General features: G+C 35.2%; 2 protein-coding genes across 2 annotated transcripts; one reads left to right on the forward strand and one right to left on the reverse strand.

The window, feature by feature from the left end:
- Positions 1–8,463: 8,463 nt before the first annotated feature.
- On the forward strand, positions 8,464–12,303 carry LOC127084562 (internal alternative NAD(P)H-ubiquinone oxidoreductase A1, mitochondrial). Its single transcript, XM_051025044.1, has 8 exons — positions 8,464–9,047; positions 9,585–9,798; positions 10,146–10,306; positions 10,436–10,501; positions 11,157–11,320; positions 11,434–11,548; positions 11,683–11,862; positions 11,941–12,303. The coding sequence occupies exons 1-8, from the start codon at positions 8,592–8,594 to the stop codon at positions 12,091–12,093; spliced, it is 1,509 nt and encodes a 502-aa protein (XP_050881001.1). The 5' UTR covers positions 8,464–8,591; the 3' UTR covers positions 12,094–12,303.
- A 68-nt stretch (positions 12,304–12,371) lies between these two features.
- On the reverse strand, positions 12,372–15,472 carry LOC127084561 (jacalin-related lectin 3). The gene is made up of 7 exons (XM_051025043.1): positions 15,146–15,472; positions 14,802–15,005; positions 14,107–14,562; positions 13,784–14,011; positions 13,333–13,704; positions 12,918–13,139; positions 12,372–12,821 (listed from the first exon to the last, which is right to left on the reverse strand). Exons 1-7 carry the CDS (start codon positions 15,146–15,148, stop codon positions 12,525–12,527), a joined length of 1,782 nt encoding a protein of 593 aa, XP_050881000.1. The 5' UTR covers positions 15,149–15,472; the 3' UTR covers positions 12,372–12,524.
- Positions 15,473–27,998: the final 12,526 nt, after the last annotated feature.

The raw sequence follows: 27,998 nt of genomic DNA on the forward strand, positions 1-27,998 counted from the left end.
TTCCTTTTTCATAGATATTGTGAGGGATATTCTTCAAATCATCGTATAGAAATATAGAAATCTTATGTGGAGTGTTACAGAAAAAATATAAGTTAAAAAATGAACTTTACATGGTTTTTAGTGCAAAAAAAGTGAGAGAAAAATCAAAACTATTGAAATTTTAAATAAATTGAGTGAATTAGATAAAAAAATGGGATAAAAAGTATAACTAAACCTAAAATAGATAAAATTCTAATTATTTACAAAATAATAATCTAATGACGTTATAATTTAGAAATTAAAATAATAATTAACATTAATGATTATATTTTCTTTATTACATACATCCACTTTTGACAATTCTACATTCAAAGTATTCAACCATAATTTGTTTTTCCTTAAACAATTTTAGTCTTTGAAATTTACATACAATAGTTAATCCTATAAATACAAAGTAAAATGATTAATTATAATATTTAATGATATTTTGCAAATTTGGTCAAATAATATATATATATATATATATATATATATATATATATATATATATATATATATATATATATATATATATATATATATATATATATATAAATTTATTGCTTAATATATTAATAAAGTAATAAATTTATATATTTAATGTTAAAATTCAAGTCTGCAATATATATAACACTAGCAATTCCTCACAACAAAGAAGTTAAAAAAAAAAAAAAAGCAAATAATAATTTCATACAAAAACATGGCTTTCATGATTAGGCTATTCTTGCTAGTCCTTTTACTCGTCTATGCAGCCATGTGCTCGGCTAGGAACACACCCATAGGTAATATTTTGGATGATTTCTTTAAAAAAAATTATTTGATTTGTACTTTCATCATATTACCGCTTGTGATATTGCATATAATGAACACTGAAATACAATTTTAATTGTAAGTGCATTGTAGTTTCAATAACTTAAAAAGTATTATTGGATCACATATATTTATTTGAGATTGAAGGTAGTACATTGATCGTGTAAAATAGTTTTACACTGTCATTAAATAGGAATTTATCATTCAGTTATGTCACATAATTAATTTAAAAATGTTTGTGTGACTTGACATAATACATGGTAGTGATTGATTGACAGTGCATATCATTTTTCTCTATTTATTTTAAATATCGCTCTATTATATTATATGTGCTTCATAATACAACTTCAAATATTTATTCAGTGCTAAGTGGAGAGGTTAGATCCGTATTTGTGATTTTTATGATAATTTTGCGATCTTGGTTAATGGTAGCCTGATCCAAGAAATCAGTGTTCAAAGGGGGATGAAGCAAGGTGATCCCTTTGCCTCTGTTCTTTTTCTTTTGGTGGCTGAAGGCCTTATCGGGGTTTTCTCTATAGCAGCGTAGTTGCAAGTGTTCTCAGGGCTTAGAGTGGAAACCTCTTATTTGGTGGTCTTCTATCTGTAGTATGAAGATGATACAATCATTCTTGTTGAGGCCTCAATTGATAATCTTTGGGTCATCAAATTTATTCCTTTGAGGTTTTTAGCTAGTCTCTAGCATTCAGATGAATTTTGCTAAGGCTACTCTTATTGGGTTAAATTGTGACCCTTCCTTCTTAGATCTTTCTTAAATTATGATCCTCCTTAACTCAATTTTTAATGTCATTCCTATCTTTCTTTTATCTTTCATGAAGATGTATATCAAGATTTAGAAGAAGATTGTGAAAATTCAAAGAAGGTTCCTTTGTGGTGGTGTCAAGAGGGGCTATAAGGCCGCTTGGGTTAAATGGGATGTTATGTGTAAGCATAAGAAGTTGGGAAGTCTAGGTGTCTATGATTTGAGGTTGGTTGACCTAACCTTTTCGGGTAAGTAGAGGTGGAGGTTGTTGTCGATGGATTTTAGTATTCGGCATCATATTTTAATCGCAAAATATGGTTATATGCATATATCATATTCCTCGGATGGTAGAGCTGGGTGTCTTCGGTTAGTGTCACCCTGATGGAGAGGGGTCTCCTTTCTTAAGACTAAATCAAAAGACCTCATTGATCGGTTATGTGATGGATTGCTTAAGCTGGTTAGTTCAGGTCTTCACACCTCTTTATAGAATGAACATTTATTATGGGTCACTCCTCTTAGTGTTCGATTCCCTAGGCTTTTCTCTATCTCTGATCAACAAGCTTGTTCTGCGAGGGAGGTTGCTAAGTGGGAAGGTCAATCTTGGGTTTATGATCTCCATATATGATGTGATTTGTTTGTGTTTGTTTGGTTCTCTGAAGTCCTCGTGTGAGAGACAAGCCAATGATGGCTTTAATTTCATGAATTAATGTATTTCAGATTGAACACCTGGATTTTCCATCTCAGATTTCTCCTTCCATAGGGATCTTGAGTATAATCCAAGGTTACAGGGGTGATGTACATCACCCCAACTTTAATTTGGTATAAGGCACGTGTATTTTAGTTGAGGTTGCAAAACCTGCAACTGATGGCCGGTTTCTGTTTGCTCACCGGAGAAGACGGTGGTTTCCACCACCGTCCCCACGTGGATGAGTTCTGGCCTTTGGATCTCACTTCTCCGTTCTAATCGTGGCCATGCATTGTGTTTACTATTTTTAATCCAACGTGTGATGCTGTTGACTAATAATCACCATGCGCGCACGCCCCTTGGCCTTTGGATTGTCCGCGTCAATTAATGAATGCTGATCCAAGCACTGTGGATTTTCCAGATTTTCTTAATTTCTGTTTTATTTTCTTTATTTCCTTTTATTTTCAAAAATTCATAACTCTTTTATTTGAAATCACAAAAATATGAGACCAATTGCAAATTTTTCTTTTAAAATCTAGTTTCATAATCTGATTTTTAATTATTTTTGTGATTCCATTTAATATTTTTTGTGAATTATTTTGTTTTTAATAGTTTTTAATTAATTTTAAATACTTTTTGATATTCAAAAATTCCAAAAATATTTTCGTAACACATTTGGATCATGATAAGTCTATGAAAATATTCTCATCAATTTCTTAATTAATTTGAGATTTATTTGAGATTTTAATTCATTTGTGTTATATTTTAATGCTTTTAATTGATTTTAAAATAGTTTCTGTTTTCAAAAAATGTTGAGAAAATTTGTCAAACCTTGTTTGACCATGTTAGACTTATGATGATTCAATTGGACTTATCCAAGTTGATTTGAATTGAATTTGAAGTTTGACCTTATTTTGTTCATTTTATTTTATGTATTATTTTAATTTCAAAAAAATACCAAAAATATGTTTGACCTTTCTTGACTTCTAATCTTCATTTCACTTCTGTTTACCATGGATTGATGTTGATTTGATTCACATTTGGCCATTGTGTTTTGATTATGTCATTTGAATTCTCCTTTTAGTTCATTTCATTTCATCTTCATCATCTTCTTTTTATTTTGACCAATGAGTTAATGATTTATGGTTAGCCTTGACATATGAGAGGCTTAACCTTCTTTGATCCAAATCAAATTCAACTTGATCAAAGATCAAGTGAATTACTTTGTGTCCAAGCTAGGTTGCTTCTTGGTCAAGCAAAATACCTGAAATCCATACAAGGTCTTTCCATCTTTTCTTTTAGCATGGCAAGTTGTAGGAGCTTGGCTTACTAGTCATGATCTCTAACTTGGGTTTATCTGCCTATAGTTTTATTGATCGGCCTCAGATAGGTGTGACTACTACATTAGTTCACTTACGATTGCTTAACATAGCGCTAAATTGCCTTATGGCACACTAACACTAATTACTAATTACTAACTTTTAATTCAAGCATTTAATTCTTGCAATTTACTTTAATGCAATTTAATTTCTTGCTCATTTATTCATATTGTCTTTTCCTTTTGCTCATTTGTGCTCATGTTTATGTTTATGTTTATGCTACTTTCCTTTTGCTCACTTGAGCACATTATTGTGTAAATATATTATTGCCTTGTGCTTGTTTTGTCTTTGTTTGTGTGAACCCAATGCAAAAAGGAGAAAGGACTTAGAATTAGGACCTCACCTATGCTTAATGGAGTTCAAGAGCAACTAGGCCTCATGCCTTTAGAATGCTAAAATTGGTTGAAGAGCAACTAGGCCTCATGCCTTTAGAATGCTTAAATCTTGAAGATTGACTTGAAAGGATTCCTAATCTAAACTCTTTCTTTGTCAATTCCTCTTATTGCATTGTAAACTTTTTGATTGTTTGTTCTTGTATGATAGGGATTCCAAACTTGAGATAGTAAGGAGGACCATTGTCATGAATAGCCAAGTTATGAGAGACAAGCCAAATGTAGATCCTAGGAGCTTGATTGAATATTTGTTTGATTACTTGTTAATTGCTAAGTCCAAAGGAAATGAGCATCTTGAATCATCTTTATGATCTCAAGAAAGGAACTCCAAGGGTTTTTATCTCTTCCCTCATCTTTGCATGTTTAGGACTAGCCCTTTTCTTCTTCTCTCCACCCTAACCCAAGCCAAACTCATTTTGTGCAAACATTGACATTGTTTTCAAAATTAGAAACCTAGGCCATATGCCTTAAAATTTTCAAACTCTTTTCATTAATACTTATGTTGAATGAACCTTAAGTCAATTTTGACTTCATTTTGTGAATACTTTTAACTTGTAAATACAACTCACTTCAAGTGATTTTTGTGGTTCCAATGGCCACCTTTATTAAAACCTTTTTCATAAACATTAGCCATAGATTTGAGTTATCATAGTGGTTGATGTAAACCTCACCTTATCCTTAGTGATTGTACTATAAGTCTTCCATACTTATTATAGGGTGGATCCCTCACTAGTATGTTGAAGCTCTCCTCACATGGTGGATTGTTGGTTTAGGTTGAGTTTTCTCCCTTTGATAACAAAAGACCTTAAGGCTTTTGAAAAATCAACTCACCAACTTATTTTGAGATTTTTACCCCGAACTACGAGGTTTTGATCCTACTTTTGTGATGGTACGTAGGCAATGGGTTCATCCATTCAAACAACAAAATTGTAAATAATTTGTATATTCTTTTCTCATCTCCTCCATCATGTTTGCATAAATATTTTCACAAATACCAACCTACCATACAACTTTGCAAAAAGGATTCCCTTAGAGTACTAAGGATGTTTTGGGTGCTTAAAACCTTCCCATTGCATAACCAACCCCCTTACCCAGATCTTTGACATTTTTATTAGTTTTTGATTTGATAAAAATGCTTGGTTTTTGTTCGCTTTCTAACCTTTCCTTTGGATAAATAGAAGTGCAGTGGCGACTCGAATTGTATGATTTACTTTTGATTTAGTCAATAAATCTAAAGGTAACGAATACCCCGCTACAGGTGGGAGATTAGGTTTGGCTGAGTTCGTGAACGAGACAAAGAATCATGAAATAGATACAAAGTAATAAATGTAAATAAAAATATAAATGATTCTATCTTTTATATACAACACTCCCAATTTTAAATTTCTTTACTATTAATGATAGTTATCATAGAACTATCACAGTTTTTGTGTCACAAATCTAATAATTTATTGTAGTGTTTGTCTTTCTAGTCCTCGTAAGGATTAGCGTAGGGCTTCAAAAAACGCACCACAGAGAAAGGATGCAACGTTACCCAGCCGGTGCTGGGAAGAAACTCTGATATGTAAAAATATAAAAGCACCCCGAAAGAAGGAGACACCCCTAAGTTGCAACAAATTATTTAGAAAGCCCTAAGTATACTCCAAACATTTGGAGTAACCTGGGAATGAGCCACGTTGACAATGGTCAAGAATTCCGTTTCAAAAGAAGAAAAAGGGACGAGAACCCCCAAATCATAGATAATATGGAGGTGAAGATAAAATTAAAGAGAAGATGGATCACCAGAAGTGTCCATGTCTGCCCTCTCATTCATAGAGCAATGCTATATAAGCACAACCTTATCTCGTCCCATGCTAGAGAAACTAATGTCGTGATGAAACTTGTCGATCATATCAAAAGTAGAATACAAAAAGGTTATGTCTCACATGTGGATGAACATGGTTTTTCTCACCATGGTCGATGAAAGTAGAGGTTCAAGAAAATGAAATCTAATGCATAAAATTTCTGAAAAGAAAGAAGAAGAGGTGAAGCAATGCTTCTGAAAATATATAGAAAACCCAAAGAAGTGGGCTTACACGTTTACTCAATAGATTGGTGCCAGAAATGTGAAAGTCTCCACGCATAGATGGCACGTGTGAATATGGGAAATTGATTTGTCTTCTCGAGAAATACCATCATGAGGTGCATTAAATACTATCCATACCTCTTCCCCTCAAACACTCAATCTGGCCAAAATGACTAACGTTTGGATATCTCGACACATCACCTCAAAACATACACGTTTTCCCACGATCTCGTACGCCCTTCCGCTGAGGGACTTGCATATGCAAGGAACGTCACATAGCAAAACCGTTCTCAGTTAAGGGAATCGTCGACAGGCGATGAGTTCATTCCCAAAAGGAATGTTGTTTTAAACACTTCTCCCATTAGAAAGAAATCCTCATGCTTAAGGGACTATGTAGTGTTATAGTTGGTAAAACGCTAAATTAGGGTACCCTCGTCTAAAAATTGGGTCGCCCAGATGGAATCCAAGGAGTCACCCAAGAGGTCTCACAAACATGGGAATCAAGTGAGAGAAACTCCCCATTGGCGTAAGTTGGTCCTTAAACAATCTAAAAAACTACATTATAGTTGGTAAAGCGCTAAATTAGGGTACCCTCGTCTAAAAACTGGGCCGCCCAAATGGAATCCAAGGAGTCACCCAAGAGGTCTCACAAACATGGGAATCAAGTGAGAGAAACTCCCCATTGGCGTAAGTTGGTCCTTAAATAATCTAAAAAACCACATTACAGAGGATTCAAACCCATGCCTATGAAAATGTAGGGGAAATTATCTACCACTTGAGCTAATTGTCTATTGGTATGTAAAACGAAATGTTTTATATATAATATTAATATGGCCAGTGTATATCTAATTTCAGTTGTTGTTTCTAGGTTTCTTCAACCTGGGTTTCTTCAAACTTCTTCGATCTAGGGGAAATCTTTAAACTTCTTCAACCTATATTTCTCCATCTCATCTCATTCTCAACTATCCTTGTCATGTTAGCACCAATGCTTATAGTACTCTTTTATATTTGTTATAATATGTAAACTTATCAGTGGCTTTTATTATATTCTTATGCATGCAGCTAATAAATGTTTTTGTCCATGAACTATTTGCCTATTGCCTATGACATGTAGTTAACTTGGCAGTTTGAATGTATACTAAGTCATCGACAAGATAGAGATGGCAAACATGTTTGTCTATCTTTTAGGTTAGTTGCATGAAGGACTATGGACCTTACTGAAGTCACTTGTTTTGAGTACACTGTGCCTTTAAGGTCCATAGGTTGCAAAACCATATTGTTGATAAACCAGTTGATGTGAAGTTCAACATTACTTTACTTTAATTGGATAGAATCAACCAATTAAGCCCCGATGTTTTTTTAAAATGGATGACATGTGAAGATACTGCAGGTTAACAGTTGTTCTGTACTATTCTGTAGCAGCTGTGAGAAATACAAAAACAATTTTGTGTTCAACCAGAAAGTAGTGGATCCTTAGGTCTCTTGATTAGTCTCTTGAATGACATCCTTAGGTGTGAATGAAACTTTCTAATTCTAATATATTTTGTCAGGAATAGTAGTTAGGTATCATCATATCTTTCACTTTATTATGGGTTAAAAAAGTTAATTTAGATATTTCTAATTCAGGTATTGATGTGATGTTTAACTTTATAAAAAATGTACTTTAACAGTTTATATGCAATATTGATGTATGCCTAATGTGATATTGTGATTTATGGTTAAATGCACTCCTCCGAAACTCAACACAACATATTGTAAATCGTTACTCATGATATTTCAACAACGTTGTCCCCATTTACATGCATATCGGTATAACTATAAAAGATGTGCTTTATTAGACAAATTTGTAGTAATTAGACAACATTGTCACTATTTATGTTTTACTAATGTTAGATAATATTGTTACTAATTAACATTAGTATATTTTTATAAAATAAACATTAAATCATACCAAAGAGTATTGATCTATCACCTTTCAAATATATATTCAGAAATCAGGACTCTTATATGTAAGTTTTTCTTAAGTTTTTTTCTTACAGAAATTTCTCTTTTTTTATCAAATAATTTAGTGGCAATAATCAAACACCTTAACTATATAAAAGTAGAAAATTGTGGGTTTGAACTCGCACTCACTACCTACTATTTAAATTTTACTTACAAAACAGGATTTTTTTTCTCATTATCCTTTATAAAAATTATGAAAAGACAAGTGTCAAAAAAATGAGCTACCTTAACTAAAATCCAAATGTTATACACACATCAAGGAGGCCCACCTTATATAACTAACAACATAACTAACTCATCACAAAGCCCACATCTATGTATCTTATTTACTTGGTTCACTTTCCACCCCAAATCTATATTTTGTGATGCATATCTTCCATCTCATATATTCTAACACACACCATAAAAAAATAAACACCAAAAAGAATCCATAAAAAACCCATTAGAGGTTGAGACAAAAACCATAACCAGAACTACCATGGCTTGGTTAAGAAATCTCTCAAAATTTTCCAACATTAAATCATCTCAAAGACCCAATAAAGTTGACCCATTTCTTCTTTTACCATCCTTTACGTTTTTCTCCCATTTTAGCTCCCAACCCATTGAGGAAAAGCCTTATGTTAAGCCTGTTGAGCATTCTACAGGTTTGGAACCAACAAAGCCTCATGAGAAACCAAGGGTGGTTGTGTTGGGTTCAGGCTGGGCTGGGTGCAGACTCATGAAAGGGTTGGACCCTCATATTTATGACATTGTTTGTGTCTCACCTAGGAACCACATGGTGTTTACCCCTCTACTGGCTTCCACTTGTGTTGGAACTCTTGAGTTTAGATCAGTTGCTGAACCCATTGGAAGAATCCAACCAGCTATTTCTAGGGAGCCTGGTTCTTATTTCTTTCTTGCCAATTGTACTGCCATTGATGAACATAATCATATGGTGTGTTAAGTGTTACCTTGATATGATTTTGTTTTTTCTATTACTTGTACACAAAGTTTTAAATAGCTTCCGCATCAAGATACGTGATATTGTGGAGAACCACATTCAATCGTGCAGTCGGTGCAGTTTCTATCCAGCACGTGTGGCTACATCACGATAATAATGCTGACACGTTGACATTCGTAATAATTTGAAAAAAAAGAATAGTTGAATGTAATTTACATCTGTTGGAGAAAGAAAACATGCGGTGCTACATTCGGTGTGACGACTAGGAGTGTGAGCTACCCGTTACATTTTTTAACATAATATTTGTTACCTGGAATTTTATGAAGAATATTGTGTGGACTAGTTTAAGTGATGGAGAGTATGTTACTTACTGTATTGAACTATTTTGGCCCATTCATATTGGAATTTAAACTCAACTTTTTTTTTCTTTTGCTCCATGAAACAGATAGTTTGATACTAATTTTGGTTGGAATATTGGTACTTGCAGTGTGGCTTATTATGGAAATTTGTATTTGATGTTTGATTTTGAAGGTGCAATGTGAGACTGTAACTGATGGAGAGCAGACAATAGATCCTTGGAAATTTACAGTCTCTTATGATAAACTAGTAATTGCATTAGGATCACATCCTGCTACGTTTGGAATTCAAGGAGTCAATGAACATGCCATTTTTCTTCGCGAAGTTCACCATGCACAGGAAATTCGTAGGAAGTTGCTCCTAAACTTGATGCTATCTGATGTTCCAGGTTTGCTTTAATCTTTTAGCCCATGTTTGGATAAACAACTTAATTAAGCACTTATAGCATGCATGCTTATCTTATAAGTGATTATGTGTAAACTATTTCTATAATAAAAGGTAACATAAAGTTAAGCTGTTTCCATATACGTTATAAGCTTAAAACATATCTTACAGACATATCATAAGTTGTTTCTGTAAGCTCTCTAAAGTAGTTTCACAAGTGTTTATTTATACCAGTAAAAAAGATCAAATAAGTCGATCCTAGCAAACCTTAGTATGTTAGAAAAATGTATTGTTGAGTCATGAGACATTCAACCTTCGGTTTATTACTTATGTGTTTTATTTTGGATACAGGAATTCCAGAAGAGGAAAAGCAAAGGCTTTTGCACTGTGTTGTTGTTGGGGGTGGTCCTACTGGAGTTGAATTCAGTGGTGAACTTAGTGATTTTATCATGAAGGATGTGCGCCAAAGATATACACATGTGAAGGATTACATCCGTGTTACTTTAATTGAGGTATGTTTAATAGGATAAAAAATTTAACACAGTTATGGAAGCCATTTTTTGTTGAAGTAATTTTATTCATGCCAAAGATGTCTTCTAAGGTAATTTATGTTGGTAACCAATTTGTTCATGTCCTATCAGGCAAATGAGATATTATCTTCTTTTGATGACCGACTCAGGCTCTATGCTACCAAGCAGTTGACAAAGGTAAGCTATATCATGCATTCTGCAATTTGGAATGTTTCATATGAGTAAAATTTTAACATGATTCATTAACATTATCTTGAGGTGCTTTTGGTTGGTTTATTGTGTATAAAGACACTATGTTTATCTTGAGGTGCTTTTGATTGGTTTATTGTAGAAGAAGTAAAATTAGTTAGGAATTCCTTAATTTTAGCGAATTTCTGTTATAAGAGAAGGGGAAGGGAAGTTGAGATTCGTTGAGAAATATTGTTAGAGTTGGTTAGGAGAGTTATCTTGGGTTAGAAGCTTTGCTCTGGTTTATCATTTTCTTTTTTGTTTGGTCACCATTATAGAGCTCTTAAGCTCATATTTTCTATTGGATAATATACATATTCATTTCCTTGAATTTACGAGTTCTATCATTGTTCCGACCTGGCGGATTGCCGAGGGAGAGCCAGCGTTCGTAAGGTTCGTAGCGTTCGTAGGGTCCTAACTAACTCTTATTTTACTTCTTCTACAACCTTCTAGAATATGCCTAAGTGTTTAGGTGTCCGGTCAAATTATGTCTTACACATACATATGAAGTCTTCATGATAGTAGTACTATTTGAGTTGACAAGCTAGTTGTTAAAAGTTTTCCATATTAGTTTTATATTTTCCAATATTGTAGTTTGTCTCAGTCAGGAGTTCGTCTTGTTCGTGGTATTGTGAAAGATGTTAAAGCTCAGAAGATTATCCTAAATGACGGTACTGAGGTTCCATATGGTTTGTTGGTATGGTCTACTGGTGTTGGTCCATCACCTATTATTCAATCTTTAGATCTCCCCAAAGCCCCTGGTGGAAGGTTAGTCTCATTACTCAACATGTAAAGAAAGAAGTATTAGCTACATAGAGTGACCCCAACTTTTGTATAGCTTATCATCTCATAAGCAAATTCTGAGTGTTATTTTCGTTTAGGATTGGTGTTGATGAGTGGCTTCGTGTTCCTTCAGTACAAGATGTGTTCTCAATAGGTGACTGCAGTGGATTTGTTGAAAGTACTGGAAGACCAACACTTCCAGCATTGGCTCAAGTAAGTGATATTTGAAGTACTGGAAGACCAACACTTTCATTTCATGTTTTCACCCTTTAGTAGTGCTGCTAGTTTCGACTTTTCCAGAAATTTTGTTTTCAGTCATTTGATGCATTATCATTTCGATTTCACAGGTGGCAGAGAGACAAGGTAAATATTTAGCAAATATGTTGAACAAAATTGGTAAAGCAGGTGCAGGCCATGCAAACAGTGGGAAAGAAATAGAACTTGGGGATCCATTTGTTTACAAGCATCTTGGAAGTATGGCAACTATTGGCAGATACAAGGCTCTTGTTGACCTTAGACAAAGCAAGGTAGTTAATATTAACATCACTCTCGAGCTTTAAAGCTCTAATGTTATTATTATTACCTTACCAACCAAGTTCATGCAGGAGGGAAAAGGGATAGCACTGGCAGGAGTTCTAAGTTTTTTTATTTGGCGCTCGGCGTATATCACACGAGTCGTCAGCTGGAGGAACAGATTCTATGTATTTATCAACTGGATTACAACTCTTGTGTTCGGCCGTGATATAAGTAGACTATGATAAAAAAACCATGGCAGAAGAAAGAGGTAATTGACTATTTGAACCTTGAAGGACAAAGCAATGAAACTTGCATCTTGAAACCAATGAAGATTCATTTTTCTCTTGTAGATTTTCATAAATCAGAAGTATGACCATCCTAAGTCCTATTGTATATATTGAAAATCACGAAATTATTTTTCATGCTCATAAATAAACTATTCTTGAAAAGTATGATCACAATGAAATCAATTTATTTATTTACATGTACATAATATCTTTTTGGTCAATAGATTATTGGATTGAAATATAATTGTCACAGGTTACTCTTGCTATTGATATTGTGTTTGAATGTATAATTAGGAACTTAGGATCGAATAAGTACAAATCATTATTTCGATAGTATACAAGTAATAGTGTGATCACACTGCTCACACTTTATTATTCTTCACAAATCAAAATAGCTTGAAGAGGGATGATGATCTTGAAGTTTTCTGACTTCCCAACCAGTGCTGCATATGGACCCCAATAGCATCCAAATACATGCTACTCCTCCCATGAAAACCTACCGCCTTTCCCTCTGTTGTGGTTGAAGTAAAAAATTTCCCTACTTCATCACCAAATGGACCATATTTTCCTCTGCTAGTATAGAAAGTCAGTGACTTAATAACTATATCTTGTTCATCGGTAGTAATTGAACCATAATAGCCGGATATGCAAGACAGAACCTCATTTGGATACTCCAATTTTATCTAAAAACACAATATAGACATTATTAGTAAGAAGAACAATAAGCAAGGCCTTTCTGTGTTAGCAGCCATGAATATGCTTAAGAATCATATTTGTACCCTATGTGTGGTGCTTCCTCCGTTACCGCCATGCTTCACAGACCATACAGATTGCTTGTTTCGATCATACTCGATTTGAATTGAGCAAATTCCTTCAGGTGATTTTGTCAAATAAATCTGCTTAATATCAGAAAAGACTCCATCGTCCCAGAGTCTACCTCCATCCCCACCCCATGGACCTGGTCCAAATTGAGCTGGTTCTTTAACCACACCACGAGAAACCTGTCAAATAGACGAGAAATTACTGTGAAGATACCATAACATAATTTGACAGATAGATTGGTAAGTTTCATATTCTTCAAAAACTTATTAACTGATGTATGTGTTAAAATAACTGCTCATATAATTTGATTATGTCCAATTGTGTTATTTGAACATCAAATTACATACACCTTTTGATTGACTTAAGAAATACCTCTTCAAGTGGTGCTAATTTAGAAGGCACAATTTTTGCAGGCCACTTTGCACTGTTTATTTCTGTAATACTTGGTTCTCTTGAGATGATTTCCATGGAGGGAGATGCTGCTACTGGCACTATCACTTTTCCTTCTATCACATGTACACCAAGAGCATCTAGAAACAAACCTTTTCTACCATGAATTCCAACTACCTTTCCTTCATTCAGCTTTGTTGTGAAATAAGTTCCATATTCATCTCCAAATGGTCCATAAACCCTTTTCGTAGTATGGAATGTAAGTGACCTTATAGTAGAAGGCCCCATATACATCAAAGATCCATAGTAGCCTGACATATGTGTTAGGACTTCATATGGGAAATCAAAGATCATCTGCAAAATGATGCATAAAAACAATGTAAGCACTTGTAGCATAAGATTTGATCACTAAGGTTTATAAACTTTAGTTCACCTTTTCATGTTTGAATCCTCCAGCCCCACCATGTTTGTATCCCCATACAGCTTCTCCATCCAGATCATACAAAACTCTAATCCACACAATTCCAACGTTGCGCGACAAATCGATCTGTCTGATTCCAGTGTAAGGTCCATCATCAAAGACATATCCACCATTACCACCCCAAGGTCCGTATGTGACCACACCTTCAACTATTGATGGTGCCTTCACCATCGGAACTATCTGAAGTCGATGAAGATTTTTCAGTTTCATTTGTTGCAAACACCAAAACATGAAAAAGTTGAGAAAAACATCAAGGAACAGTCATTTTTCCTTACCTTTTCTTTTGGTTCAATGCTGTTAGGTTCTTTATAGGAGAAAATCTTCTTGGTTGGTGAAGCTTTGACAGAACTATCTTTCTGTTTTACAGCAACAACAATATCAAAGCCTTGGCTAACACTTCCTTGTATTACCGAATAACCAACATTCTCAGTAGTGTTAGTTATGTGGTTCTGTGAGTTTGACAATGCTTTGGATGGTTTTGGCTGGTGATAGGACCTCAAATGGACTCCAATGGCATCTATGTGCCAACCATACCTGCCATGGAATCCAACAATCATGGCTCCTGTCACTGGCAAGGAAAAGTATGTTCCTTGTACAACTCCAAATGGTCCATAGATTTTCCTGTTACTCTCAAAACTCAGTGATCTGATGAAGATTGGTCCCCATTGATTTAAGCTACCATAGTATCCATCAATGGATGTTAGGTACTCATTTGGGTAATCAAGCTTGATCTGCACCACAGTCATAAATATTTAGATGATATGATGCAATAGTTCGATTAGTAAAAACTAGCAACATGTGCTTTCCGGCTTCAACCAGTGTTGTCAATCACATATTGCAGAAGCTAACAGTTTGCTCAATTCTGGGATGCTACAATATTATAGCTCTGAAATAGTAGCTATTTAACAACACTGTACTAAATATCGTATCCTAGAACAATAACGGTTAGCTAAGGGCATGGAAAATTCACCTTGTCAATTTTATGGCCTCCACTTCCACCATGCTTAAGTGACCAAATAGAACTATCATCCTTGTCATATTCAATTTGGATGGAGTCAATTCCTTCATCATGAACTATCACTAATTGCCTTATTGTTGAATAAACACCATCATCCCAACTGTATCCTCCACTGCCTCCCCATGGTCCAACTGATACAGGTTTCTCCTCTAAACTCTGCACTCAAAAACATCATACAATTCAAAGGTGTTAACAAAGTATGAAAAAGACAAGGTAATTGAACTTAAACACATAATTTGCAATAAAAGTATATTGATTCATAAGTAACATATAAAGCTGCTATAAACATGCACTACCATCTTCTTTTTCCTTTGTACTCAGGTTAAGAGAAGTTGAATACAGAAGGTTGCAAGTGTTACGATGGCTATTTTGGAGAAGGCTTAAGAGGAATTTATGGCAGCAAAAAGTGGGTTTTATGCTCGACAGATTGAAGGAGAGGCTAATTTGGAATCCACCATGAAGGGAAAGGGTTGATGGTAGAGGAATCAGGTTCCATGTTGAAATCAGTCTCATGTTTAGTATAACTTTCATGCATTTGTGTGAGTGTCACTTAGCAAACAGTGTATTCCTACAATCTTATTCTCCATTTTCATCATAAAATTCTCTATTAAAAATGGAATGAACTTTTCATGTTATGCTAAATTCTCCATTTGGAATATAGGAAAGTGCATTCCAACTATGAAGGTTGAGCTGGCACATAGAATCCCTTAGCAGTATGTTTTTTGTTTACTCTGACTACTTTAGACAAATGCATATTAGGCATCCCTTCATGCTTAATTGTTCAATAGTCTAGTAATCTTGTCTTGAAATTGAAATTCATGTTAATGATGCTGATGGAATTTAAGTTAACTCCTAATTCTAAGTGAAACTCACGGTCTAGAATTAATCAAACCAAGCAAATAAGCTTTGCTAGAATTTCAAAGTTATCACATCATGAACTGATGTTTATCTGTACCTGTAATCCTAATATGTGATTTGAAGACAAGAATAAGATTTCTTATTATGTGAGTTGAGAATCTGCATAAAGAAATATTTTCTGCAAGATTTCTTGCTGGCATAGTGATGTATGTAATAATGTTTTGTGGTAGTTAATTGAATATGTCAATTCCCATATATCTAGAGTTGAAGGAGTAGGTCTCGGTGATGATGGTGCTCGCAGTTTCGGTATGGTGGCTAAGGTGTACCTGCAAGATTAACATTCCAACGTTCAAATTAGTTTGTGAAATCACTTATAGGATGGAGTAAAATTTTAAAATATAAAGTCATATCCGCCTTTGTGTAAAAGAAAATATTTATAAGGTAGCTATAATTGGGCCTTTGGAATCCTTTTTGGGTCTTGGGTCCGGTCTGGAACAGTTGCCCCCAAACTTGTTATGACGTGAGGAGTGGGAAGTCTTCAAATCGGGTTGGGCGACTCTATACTCATACTCTCGCGTGGAAAAGTGGAAAGGTTTCGGAAACAACCTCATTAAATGTCTGTCTAATCATTGAAACGTTTTGCTGAACACCTATGCGTGGCTCTAAGTTATCGGGCTGGGGAGTGGCCGTCTGCATAGACAGTTTGAGTGCACTTAAGTACATTTATCTCTTCAAGGAGTCATTTTGGGCCGTTTGATCGTCGTTCTGACACTATTCTACGATTTGTAATATTTTCTCTCTTTTTATATAAACTTTCTTTTGGCTTTCCTTAGCACTATCTTATTTCCTTCTTCTTCTTCCTCCCACTATAGTGTTTACCTTCTGCATTACCCTGAGCGATTCTTGCTTCCAATTGCTTCTATGCCTGCTTGAGTCTTTGCATTATCACATTTTCTTACTCAAACTGTTTCATTCGCTCTATCTCCTTTCTTCAGGTACCATTTCTTCTTTACCCATTTTTTCATTTTTTTATTTTTGTTTATTGGAAATTTTATTTCATTGCACATGATTATGACATTGACGTCGAGAGAACCATATATGGCCAAAGGTCAGATCCTCTTGTCTTCCCCAGCTTCAGGTCTGATTCGATTTTGACGTGTTCAAGGCTTTACCGCCTACGCCCTTGGAGTGGTTAACTCCTAGGGGGGGTGCCAATTTTTATGCGACAAATAACGTTTCTCATCCTTGTTTATGCTAAAGAAAATAACAATGTGTATTGCAATGTGTATTATATTTATTATTATCAAAATATCACATATATGTAAGAGATTACACTTTTCTTGCGAAAGTAAAATACGTGCTACTTAATTGTAATATTTCTTGAGTTTCGATGTGTTCCATATCTGAGGGATGGATTCCCCGGCTAGTGTCTCGAAGGTGTATGCCCATTTTCACATGTTGGTATAACTATGTACAACCTTTCCCAGGTAGCTGCTAACTTGCCATCTCTAGCGTTACTCCCTCCAACGTTAACACATCTTAATACGAGACTTCCCAACTCAAACCCTCGGGGTCTCGCCCGTTTGTTGTATTTGGCTGTTATAGCCTACTTTACAACTACGCTAATCAGGACTGTGGTATTCCATTTTTCCTCCAATAAATCTATTTCTTCTCTAAGTACATTGGAATTGTCTTCTACAATCAAGGGGTGTGATGTCCTCTAACTTAGCTCTTCTATTTCGACGAGAATGACGACTTCTGTTTCATAATTCAGTCAGAAAGGAGTCGCGCCGATGGTTGAGTGAGGTGTGGTCCTGTAAGCCTAAAGGACACGTGGAAGTTCATCTGCCCAATTCCCTTTAGTTATTGCTAGCCTTCGTTTCAATCCTCTAAGAATTAATCGATTTACAACTTTAACCTATCTGTTACTTTGAGGGTTTTCTACCGACGTAAAGTGTTATTTAAAATTCAATTCTTCCAAAAGGATTATGAGCTTCTTGTTTATGAATTGTGTGTCGATATCTATAATGACAGCTTGTGGGATCACGTATTGTGATAGGTGTTCCTTTTAAATAATTTCAGAATATTTGTTATTGTGATTTTGCCAACGCCTCTGCTTCTATCCACCTAGTGAAGTAATCTACTGCCACAATTAGGAACTTGAGTTGCCCTGGGGTCCGGGGAAAAGGTCTGAGGATGTCCATTCCCCACAGTGAGAAGAGCCAGAACGAGGTTAAGGAGTATAGCATGGAAAGTGGTGCATTATAAATGTCATCCTATTGTTGTCATATTGCATTTTTTGATGTATTATTTCGCGTTCTCTATCATAGTTGACCAATCATAACCAGCTCTTGGGACCTTTTTCGTGCCTAGGATCCTGCAATTTATTTGTGTACCTCGATCAAGGTGTGTACGACTTCCTCTATTTCTAAACATTTCAGTAGAGGAATGGATAATCCTTTCCGATGCAGTATTCCCTCAATTAAGTAGTATGAGTTGACTCTTCTCTTATCGAGACTTACATCGGATGGGTTGGAGGGAAGTTTCCCTTTCTCTATGTACCTCACGATGGATGTCGTATAAAATGTATGTTTGTTGTCATTTATTGCCATTGTCACAATCTTTGGGAATCTTTGGGACTTCTATGTTGGGGTTCTTCAAGGTATCCTGAATGAATGAATGATTTATGCCTGATGACCTTGTACTGGCCATTTTAAACAAGACATCTGTATGGTGTTCTCCTCTCTTGGGATATGCTCTACCTTAGATATCTTGAGTTTGGTTAGATTTTCTCTAGCTAACTAGATGCAGTGTTGTAGCGTTGGCCCTTTCATCTTATCCTCTGATATGTGACACCACCAACTAAGAGTCTGTCTTCAACCTGATGCTTTCCACCCCCACTTTGGATGCTAAAGTAAGGCCTACTAATACTATTTCGTATTCAACCTGATTATCGGTGGTAGGAAATTAAAATTGCAGGGATACCTCGATAGTCAATCCAACTTCATTCTTTATAATGAGTCCAACTCCACTCCATCGGCTCTTGGATGATCCATCAATGAGAATTGTCTAGGAGTGCGTCGGTTTCGACTCGCAGGGCGTTATAAGACACCAATTTTGACCCTAAGATCCCTCATGCAATCTCATCATATGCATTAGCATTGGGATCATACCTTGGCATTCTCCTTACCCCTCTTTCTTTGGGTTTGTTTTGGGAGAGATCATCAAGCACCATGTGATTGTATCATACTTGTATATTATCATTTTACTAACCAAAATACCAAAAATATGTCTTTGCATTTGCCTAACTCTTTTGTAGGTAAGGCATGATCACCATTGATCTATCAAATTCACATCTAGGGTTTAAGACCCTCATTGCTAAGAGCATAACCAAGGAATGATCCATAACGGATCTAAGCATCATATATGAGTCCCAATGATCTCTACATGTTATTTTGATCAAGAATTCTTCAAGAGTTTGGAGTTGGTTTGCCTTGGAAACCCTAGTTCATCTAGGTATCTTGAGTAACTTCTTCAACAAGCTTCTTCACCCATTGATCAAATACTTCAAGGGGCACTTCAAATTTCATCATCTTATGCATATATGATCTACCATGAGCCTAAAAAGTCAAGAGAATTGCAAGTTAGCAAGTTGGTTGATGGTGGTTGGCCAGATGGATTCATCTAATCAAAACTTGGTCTCCCTAGACCCTATCTCCTACAATTTTAATCATATGAAAATGATTCCAAGAGAAACGTTACTCTAAATGATATTTCAAGCAACTTTTATGTTGAGGTCTAGAGCTAATTATGCTTTGAAAGTCATTTTATATGTTGAAACATTATAGGTCATTTTCTCTAAACCCTAATTTGAAAGTCAATTCCCCAAGGCCATAACTTGCTCAATTTTTATGAGATGAAAGATTTACAAGTTTCAAAATCAAATTCAAGATGTCTACTTCAACTTTTATGTTTGGAGTGAGAGCTAAATCAACTTTTATGAGCATGTGATATAAGGATACATTATAGGTCATTTTGGACCAATGCCATTGAACAAGGGATTTTCCTCAACTTCAAAAATGCATAACTCACTCATCATAAATCCAAATGATGTCAAATTGGTGACAATTTTTAAGGTTTTTGAAAGATCTACAACTTTTATTAAAACACTTTTCTCATTTGGAGCTCACATAAAAATTTAGGCAAGGTGGAATAATTGAATATGTGACTTGACACTTAGAAAATATTTTGACATATTGAAATTTCCAAACTTCCACCTTAAAATTCACCATGATACATGTTCCAAATGGAAAAGTGTTCAACATAAGAGTTATTCCTCTTGATCTAAGCTTTCGAAAGAGTCCTAATTCACTCATTTTGGACAAAGTTTGATGGGTCTGCGCATGGCTTAAACAGGCATGTATCAGTTGGCAAGATTCATGCTTCAAATGTTCACATAACTTTGCCTTGCCACTCAAGCTTCATGCAGACCTCATTTCAGTTGATTGTGGACCTAATTGGATTGCTTCACGGGCCTGTACACGCCCATGCAAGCATGTGCGTTGCATTGCCAATTTTTGAGAATTTTTCAAGTGTGCAAATAACACTTCTCTTTGCTATAAATAGAGGTCCAATGCCTCAGTTCAAAGGACCTTGCGCGCCAGCTTTGCCCCCAACTCTTCAAACCCTCTCAATTCAAAGGAAAACCTAAGAAATTTCAATTGAAATTTGAGTTTGAATCTCACTGTTTGGAGATTCAAAAACTCAAGGATCCAAAGCTTTGTATTACTCTTAACCTACTTCCACAAGCTCCATAAGCAAGATCAAACACGAATTAAAGGAAGAGAGATCCATTTCTGCACATCATTGAAGGTACTTTTCTAGATTTTTCTTCTCTTCGATTTTCTCTCAATTCTAATCAATTCTCTTGGATCCTTGGTTGTCTGAAGTCCTACCAATGTAGGCAAGAAGATTGAGTTTCTTTGAGGTCAAATCGAAGCAACTCAGTTGACACACCTCAAAATTCAACTCCACGTATCTCTCTATATATTTGGAGTTAGTTAAAATTGAGGTGATATTCGTGATCTACGCCATTTTTTCTTTAAGATCATGTCCTTTTTTCTCATTTATGATGTGGTGATGATTGAACCAGTCCGGCCAGGGTCATCGGAGAAGATGACCGGCCTTTGGCTCCGGCGATGCGTTGGAAGTGTTCAGAGCCATTAGATGAGCTCAAAATGTTTTAATCAGGAGCGTACATTGTGATTACCCAGCATGTGATCAGTTGACTCAAGTGTATCATGGAACACGCGCTCTCCACCACTTGATATGCCACCTCAATGAATGAGGGAGATCAAGTGGTCCACGTTTTTTTTATTATCTGATTTTTATTTTTATTCCTTTGATTTTCATTAATTCATATTAATTTTAATATTGATCCAAAAAATATGAGAGTTTCACCAAATTTTTTTAAATAAAATCCTCTTTCATTTTATGAATTAAAATTATTTTTTGGATCATTATTAATATTTTTCATGATTTAATTGATTTTGTGATTATTTTTAATTGTTTAAAAATATTTTTAGGTTTTAAAAATTCTGAATTTTTTTCTCCAAGGTCCTTTGACCTTATTTGACCTATGATAAATCTTTTGGCCATTTCTTTGGTGTTTTAATGAGATTTTAGGAAATTGACCAACCATATTTAATTTAATGCATTATTTTAATATTTTTAATTGTTTAAATGCCAAATTAATTGTGTTGAGCCATTTCAATTGCCTTTGTGAGTTTGACTTGTGTTGTTGGGCCTTGGTCAAGGTTGATTTGACTTTGTTAGGTTAAGATAATTGGATTTAGGGGATTGATGGAATGTACATTCCATCTTCCAAAATGAATGAATGATCTTAACTTGGTAAAAGTCCTCCTTTGTCCAATTTGTGTTTGATCCATTCTGTCTCCCTCTTCATCTCATCCCCCTTCTTTATGCATTCATGTCATGGGCCTATGATACCTCTATATCCCAAGGCTAGTTGATTGCAAAATCAACATGAGTATGGATGAGATTAGGCCCCCCACTTTGCATATTCTTCTTGTGTGTGGTATGTTTCATGAGCATAGTTCATCATACTATGTCTCCAACATGCATTAACACCAAAATTCTATTGCCCGACCTCAAATAGTTGTGACTTCTACATAAGTCCAATTACGATTGCTTAACATAGCGCTAAATTTTGACCCAAAAGGCATACCATTCTAGTTAGTGAGATTGTAAGTCTCCCCTCTTTCATGGTATAGCGCTAAAATTATATTATGTTTGTTTGTGTGGTCTTTAACCATTAATGTACATAATAAGAACAAAAATCCTAAAAAATATCTTGTGTGGACTGTTGGTTGATCTGAGACAATTGAACTTAGAATTTAGGCAACATTCCCTATGCAAAGGACTTGGCCAATGCCAACTTTCATGAAACCAAGTGCTTGTAATTTGAAACTTCATCTGATACATCATTGAAGATCCATTTGAGTTCATCTGCAACATGATCATTGTGAAGCTGTTATTTTGAACCTGTGATTTATGCATTGTGGAATTCATCTGCTACATGGGCAAATTTGAAGAAGATCATGGAGTTGCTAAACTTGGATGTGGCTATCTTTATTTGATGCCTTTCTCTTCAAGTTGATATTTTGTGCATTTTTTGTTGCTTGATTCTAAATCCCTAGAGAATTTGGGGTTTCTATATGACATTCTTGTCTATTGGATTGCAACCAATTGGTCAGATCTTTTCAACTCTTAACTTTTAGTTTTGTGCTTAGGATTAGTCTCTTCTTCTCCTCTCCACTTCTTTAATTTCAAAATCTCTCCCTCCTTTTAAAAAACTTCTTTGCTTGTGTTTTTTGATTTCTAAACTTTGACTACCATTGCAAATTAGAAACTTTGGCCTTATGCCATTGCCTTTTCAAACTTTTTCTTAATCAAACTTGTAAATAAACTTAACTATACTTGACTTAAAATTTCAAAAGCCAAAAATAACTAAGTCATTCAAAACATTTTTAGGCCTTTGTGCCTTTCAAACTTAAATTTTTTGTTAAAAGCAATGCACTCACTTTGAAATTGATACCACGAACTACGAGGTTTTGATCCCTCATTTTTATGTTGGTACGTAGGCACAAGTCCGAAGGTCTTGTCAAACACAAAAATATAATTAATGAATTCTTTTCTCATCCCCCCATTCTATTTGTTTACAAACATCATTTGTACAAAAACACTTATGCACACAAAAAAGGGTTCCCTAGGAGTATTTAGGACACTTTGGGTGTTAACACCTTCCCTCTGTGTAACCAACCTCCTTACCTGTAATCTCTGGCATTTTATTAGTTTTGATTTGAAAACTTCTTATTTTTGGGTTTTGTTCGTACTTTTCCCTTTTCCCTTGGAAACAATAAAAGCGCGGTGGTGACTCTTGTTTATTTGATGTCTAGCTTATTCGTAGCTTGATGATCATGAGTTTACCGCTACAGGCGTCATCTCTGCTATGAAGTCCACAAATTTATGGGCCTTTAGTGCCTTCATAACTTCTAATGAAACGTCAAATTCATACATCTCAATGGGCAATTTAGTCAACCTCCCCGCCAGATCGGTTCGGTGGAGGATTTTCTTTAGCGGAAGGTTTATCCTTACTATTATACCACGAGCTAAGACGTAACGTCGTAGCTTCCTCGATACGGTTACGAGGGATAAAGCCTCTTTCTAAATATTTTGTTACTATGATTTTGGTATGGCTAGGGCTTTCAAAATGAAGTACACCATGTGTTGTTGACCGTTCGGTTCCATGACAAGGACGACGCTAACCGCTTCTTCTAAGACAACTAAGTAGAGAAATAATGACTCTCTTGGCAAAATCCTAATTAATACTGATGGGGTAGATAAAGCTACTTTCAATGAGGTTAATGCTTGCTGGCATTCTAGCGTCCATTCAAATTGGGCTTCTTTTTTAACAATTTATAGAAGGGTAAGGCATGTTGCGTCCACTTTGAAATGAACCTATTCAAAGTTGTTATCATGCTTTTCAACTTCACTACCTCTTTATTTATCGCAGGTACGTTCATCCATATTACCGTTTCACACTTGACCGAGTTTGCTTCCATGCCCGTCTCTATTAGGTAGAAGCCCAAAAACTTCCCAGCTCTTACTCTGTACGTGTATTTTTCAGGATTTAACCTCGTATTATATTGTCAGACTCTTCGGAAGAAGCATGCGAGATGTTGGTCATGTAACTCTTCTCCGATTGACTTGACTATCATGTTGTCCATGTATACTTCCAACTTTTCACCTATCTCATATTTAAAGACTTTATTCATGATCCTCTGATACGTGGCCCGACATTCTTTAGGTCGAATGACACAATGTTTTATTGGTAGTTTGCTTGTTCGATCATAATGGATGTTTTCCCTATGTCCAACTCATACATTGCTATCTGGTTATAGCCAAAGTATGTGTCCATGAACGATATAAGTTTATATCCGACAGAACTATCAACCAACTTGTCTATGTTAGGGTGCGGGTCAGAATCTTTAGGGCATACCTTGTTTTAGTAAGTGTAGTCAACACATACTCTCCACTTCCCAAAAGCTTTCCTAACTAGCATTACGTTAGACATCCATTCGATATGATTGAGCACGGAGATGAAATTGGCGTATAATAACCCTTACACCATCTTCACAATTGCTTCCCCTTTCTCAAGTGACTTCCTATTCCGTCTCTACAATACGTATCGATCACCGGGATCCACATTCAACTGGTGACATGTCACTTTGGGATCTATCACGGATATCTCCCGGGGGAAACATCAAAAGGTTGACATTGGATCTTAAACAATTCACCAACCCTTCTCTAATTACGGCGGCCATGTTGGGTCCTATCTTCACAGTTCTCAAAGGGTTACTATCCAGATAGATGGTTTTAAAATTGCCATCCAGGTTTGGTCTCAAGCTTTTCATTTTGATTCCGGACATCGATAATAATTCACCATGTAAGGAATGCTCTTCATCATGTGCATCTAAGTCGATTATGCTTGTCGCCTGACTACTTCCTTCAAAATCCTTCCTATGGACGATGGAGGCGGTGGTAGATTTCATCATATTTTCGTCTTGTATCTGACGAGTTCTGAGGAGGTCAACTTTGATCACACTGGGCTACCGTATTCATCGTAGTATTTCAACTTAAAATGCAATATAGACGCGACTATGTCTAGTGCGGCTAGGAATGGTCGTCATAAGATGTCGTTGCATTCACTTTCACATGGGATCACGAAGAAGCAGACATCCACTGTCCTTCTTCCATTTGATTCTCCCAAGGTGACAAGTAGGTAGATCTATAAGCAAAGATGACTGGATGAGTCACTAAAAGTAAGTAGGATTTGATCTTTGCAGGGTTTCAGATCTTGTTGTCTTAATCCAAGTTTAGTGATGACTTCCAGGTAGTTCAAATTACAGTAGCTTTTGTCATCAACCAGAACTTCGGAGACAAATTGTTTAGCTATGATAGTGATGATGATGATCAATGGGAGATCTGCGTTAGGGCTTTCATCTACCCTTTCTTTGTCCAGAAACCCTAAGATTGGTCTTCCATCTCCTTGATCTCCTCTTGCAAATGGATCTCTACTTGAGGCTAATAGAAGAGGTTCAATTTGAACGAATGGATCTCCCCAACGGTATCAATAGAGATTACTAGGGCTAAGCTTGGTTCAAGAACCTTCTAGATCACATCCATTTGGTTGCAACATCTGAATTTGCAAAAATATGGAATGGAAAGATCTGGTAGTGGAATTTTGTAGGAATCAAATGTCGATTTCCACAAATGGTGTCATTGTTCTGTTGAGGAACTAAAATTAATGGAATAGGTCTCGATGATGATGGTTCTCACAACTTCGGTATGGTGGCGAATGTGGATCTGCAAGGTTAGCACTCAAACGTCCAAGTTAGTTTGTGAAATCACTTAAGGTGGAGTAAAATTTTGAAAAATGAAGTCATACCATCTTTGGCGAGAATGGGGTTATTTATAAGGTAGGATTGAGTCTTTGAAACCCTTTTTGGACCTTAGGATCGGCCTGAAACAGTTTCAATGAAAGATATTAAGCTTAAATGTATTTTTTCTTTCCATATTTTAATTTAAAATAAGGTTTTAGTTCCTGCATTTTAAAACTCAACTTCAAAATGATGTGTCATATCTTGTGGCTCCAACGAAGTAACTTTTTTCATGTCACTTTAAATTACAATTTGATATTAAAATTAAAAAGAATACAATTGATATTAGAAAATCAAAAATTAAAACATTGCATGAAATAAAAAATCTTAAATAAAAAATATGTTTATCAATGTTTTATCATGTTTCTTCTAACATGAACCCTAGAATTTCAAACCACAACCAATTTGATTTGGTTCTCCACTTACATAGCTTCCATGTGCTTATATGCTAATAATCCACTGATGTTCACCTTCATCTCAATTTCATGTCTCACTACTTGAGTTTTAAGATGGAATATTTCTCGTCCTCTTTAGTATGAATGTTAGTGTGGCATGAATTCTCCATTAATAGCATCTTTGACAAATGTGAATCCATCTTGCTGTTTGTATGGGTGTGTGATGAATTAGTTAATTTTTATGCGTTATTTGTAAGTTTGTGTTTCTTCACAGGAGGACTGTGCAAATTGATAATTCTTCTCTTATGTATTTTTATTTATTTATTTTTTGTGATGTGTTTGAAAGGAAATTGTAATAAACACAACAAATTAAATTACAAACTTTTTACTTGCGATGGATCTTCAAGAATGATCATTAGTCAAATATCAATTGATTATCTCTTGTAGTGCAGAACAAATGATCGTCGAAATGAATTGATAACGACCGCAACACGAATGATAGTGCATCTTGTAACACCCTAAACCTGACACACTTTATTTATAAAAATAAAATAGATAATTTCCTCAACATCGGTGTTGCACATCTCAACATGCGACTTAGATTATAAGATATCATCAGAATTCAAAACATCACAATCATTGTGATTGTCTCAAGTAGAAAATATTTCATTTAAGTACTTTGTATAACAACTTAGAACACAAAACATAAATGTAACCCATCCGTGTGTTACATATCAGAGCGACACGCGAAATCTAAAAATAACTCAAAAGCAATAAAATAATGAAGAAGACCTCTACACCATCCTCCAACTCAACAACAACTAAAACTCCTCTAGCTGACTATATGTATAGTAAGTGTACAAAACACCACAAACAAAACAAACAGGGGGTGGGAATACATACAAAAATGTTAGTGGTACAGAAAGCACCGAATGATAGCATAATTCATAACAATCATCAATCATATGAATCATTCACAACAATGATTCAATTACAATGCAGATATGTATACAATGCAATCAACACCTCTACTCCAATGTGTAGCGGGAAATTCATGATCATCAAGCTATTGATAAGCTAGAGATCAATTAACAAGAGTTGCCACCGCGCTTTTATTGTTTCCAAGAGAAAAGGGAAAAAGTACGAACAAAACCCAAAAAGTAAGAAGTTTTCAAATAAAAACTAATAAAAGTCAGAGATCACAGGTAAGGGGGTTGGTTACACAGAGGGAAGGTGTTAGCACCCAAAGTGTCATAGATACTCCTAGGGAGCCCTTTTTGTGTGCATATGTATTTTATACAAAGTGATGTTTACAAACAAATAGAATGAGGGGATGAGAAAAGAATTCATTAATTATATTTTTGTTTGACAAGACCTTCGGACTTGTGCCTACGTACCAACATAAAAATGAGGGATCAAAACCTCGTAGTTCGTGATACAAATTTCAAAATGGATGCATTGATTTTAACAAAATTTAAGTTTGACAGGCACAAAGGCCTAAAATGGTTTGAAATGAGTTAGTTCTTTTTGGTTTTTTTTGAAAGTTTAAGTCAAGTATAGTTAAGTTTATTTACAAGTTTGATTTAAGAAAATAAGTTTGAAAATGCAATGGCATAAGGCCAAAGTTTCTATCTTTTTTGCAAAAGTGGTCAAAGTTTAGAACAAAAGTAGTTCACACAAAGAAGATTTTGAAAATGGAGAGAGAGATTTTGAAATTAAGGAAATGGGGAGAAGATGAAGGGACTATCCTATGTACAAAAATTAAAAGTTTAGAGTTGAAAAGATCTGACCAAACGGGTAGTAATCCAAAAGACAAAAGTGTCAATAGAAACCCAAAATTCCCTTGGACTTTTAGAATCAAACAACATTTCAAA

The sequence above is a fragment of the Lathyrus oleraceus genome, chromosome 5 (genome assembly GCF_024323335.1).
Source record: "Lathyrus oleraceus cultivar Zhongwan6 chromosome 5, CAAS_Psat_ZW6_1.0, whole genome shotgun sequence".
In the NCBI taxonomy this organism is placed as follows: Eukaryota; Viridiplantae; Streptophyta; class Magnoliopsida; order Fabales; family Fabaceae; genus Lathyrus; species Lathyrus oleraceus.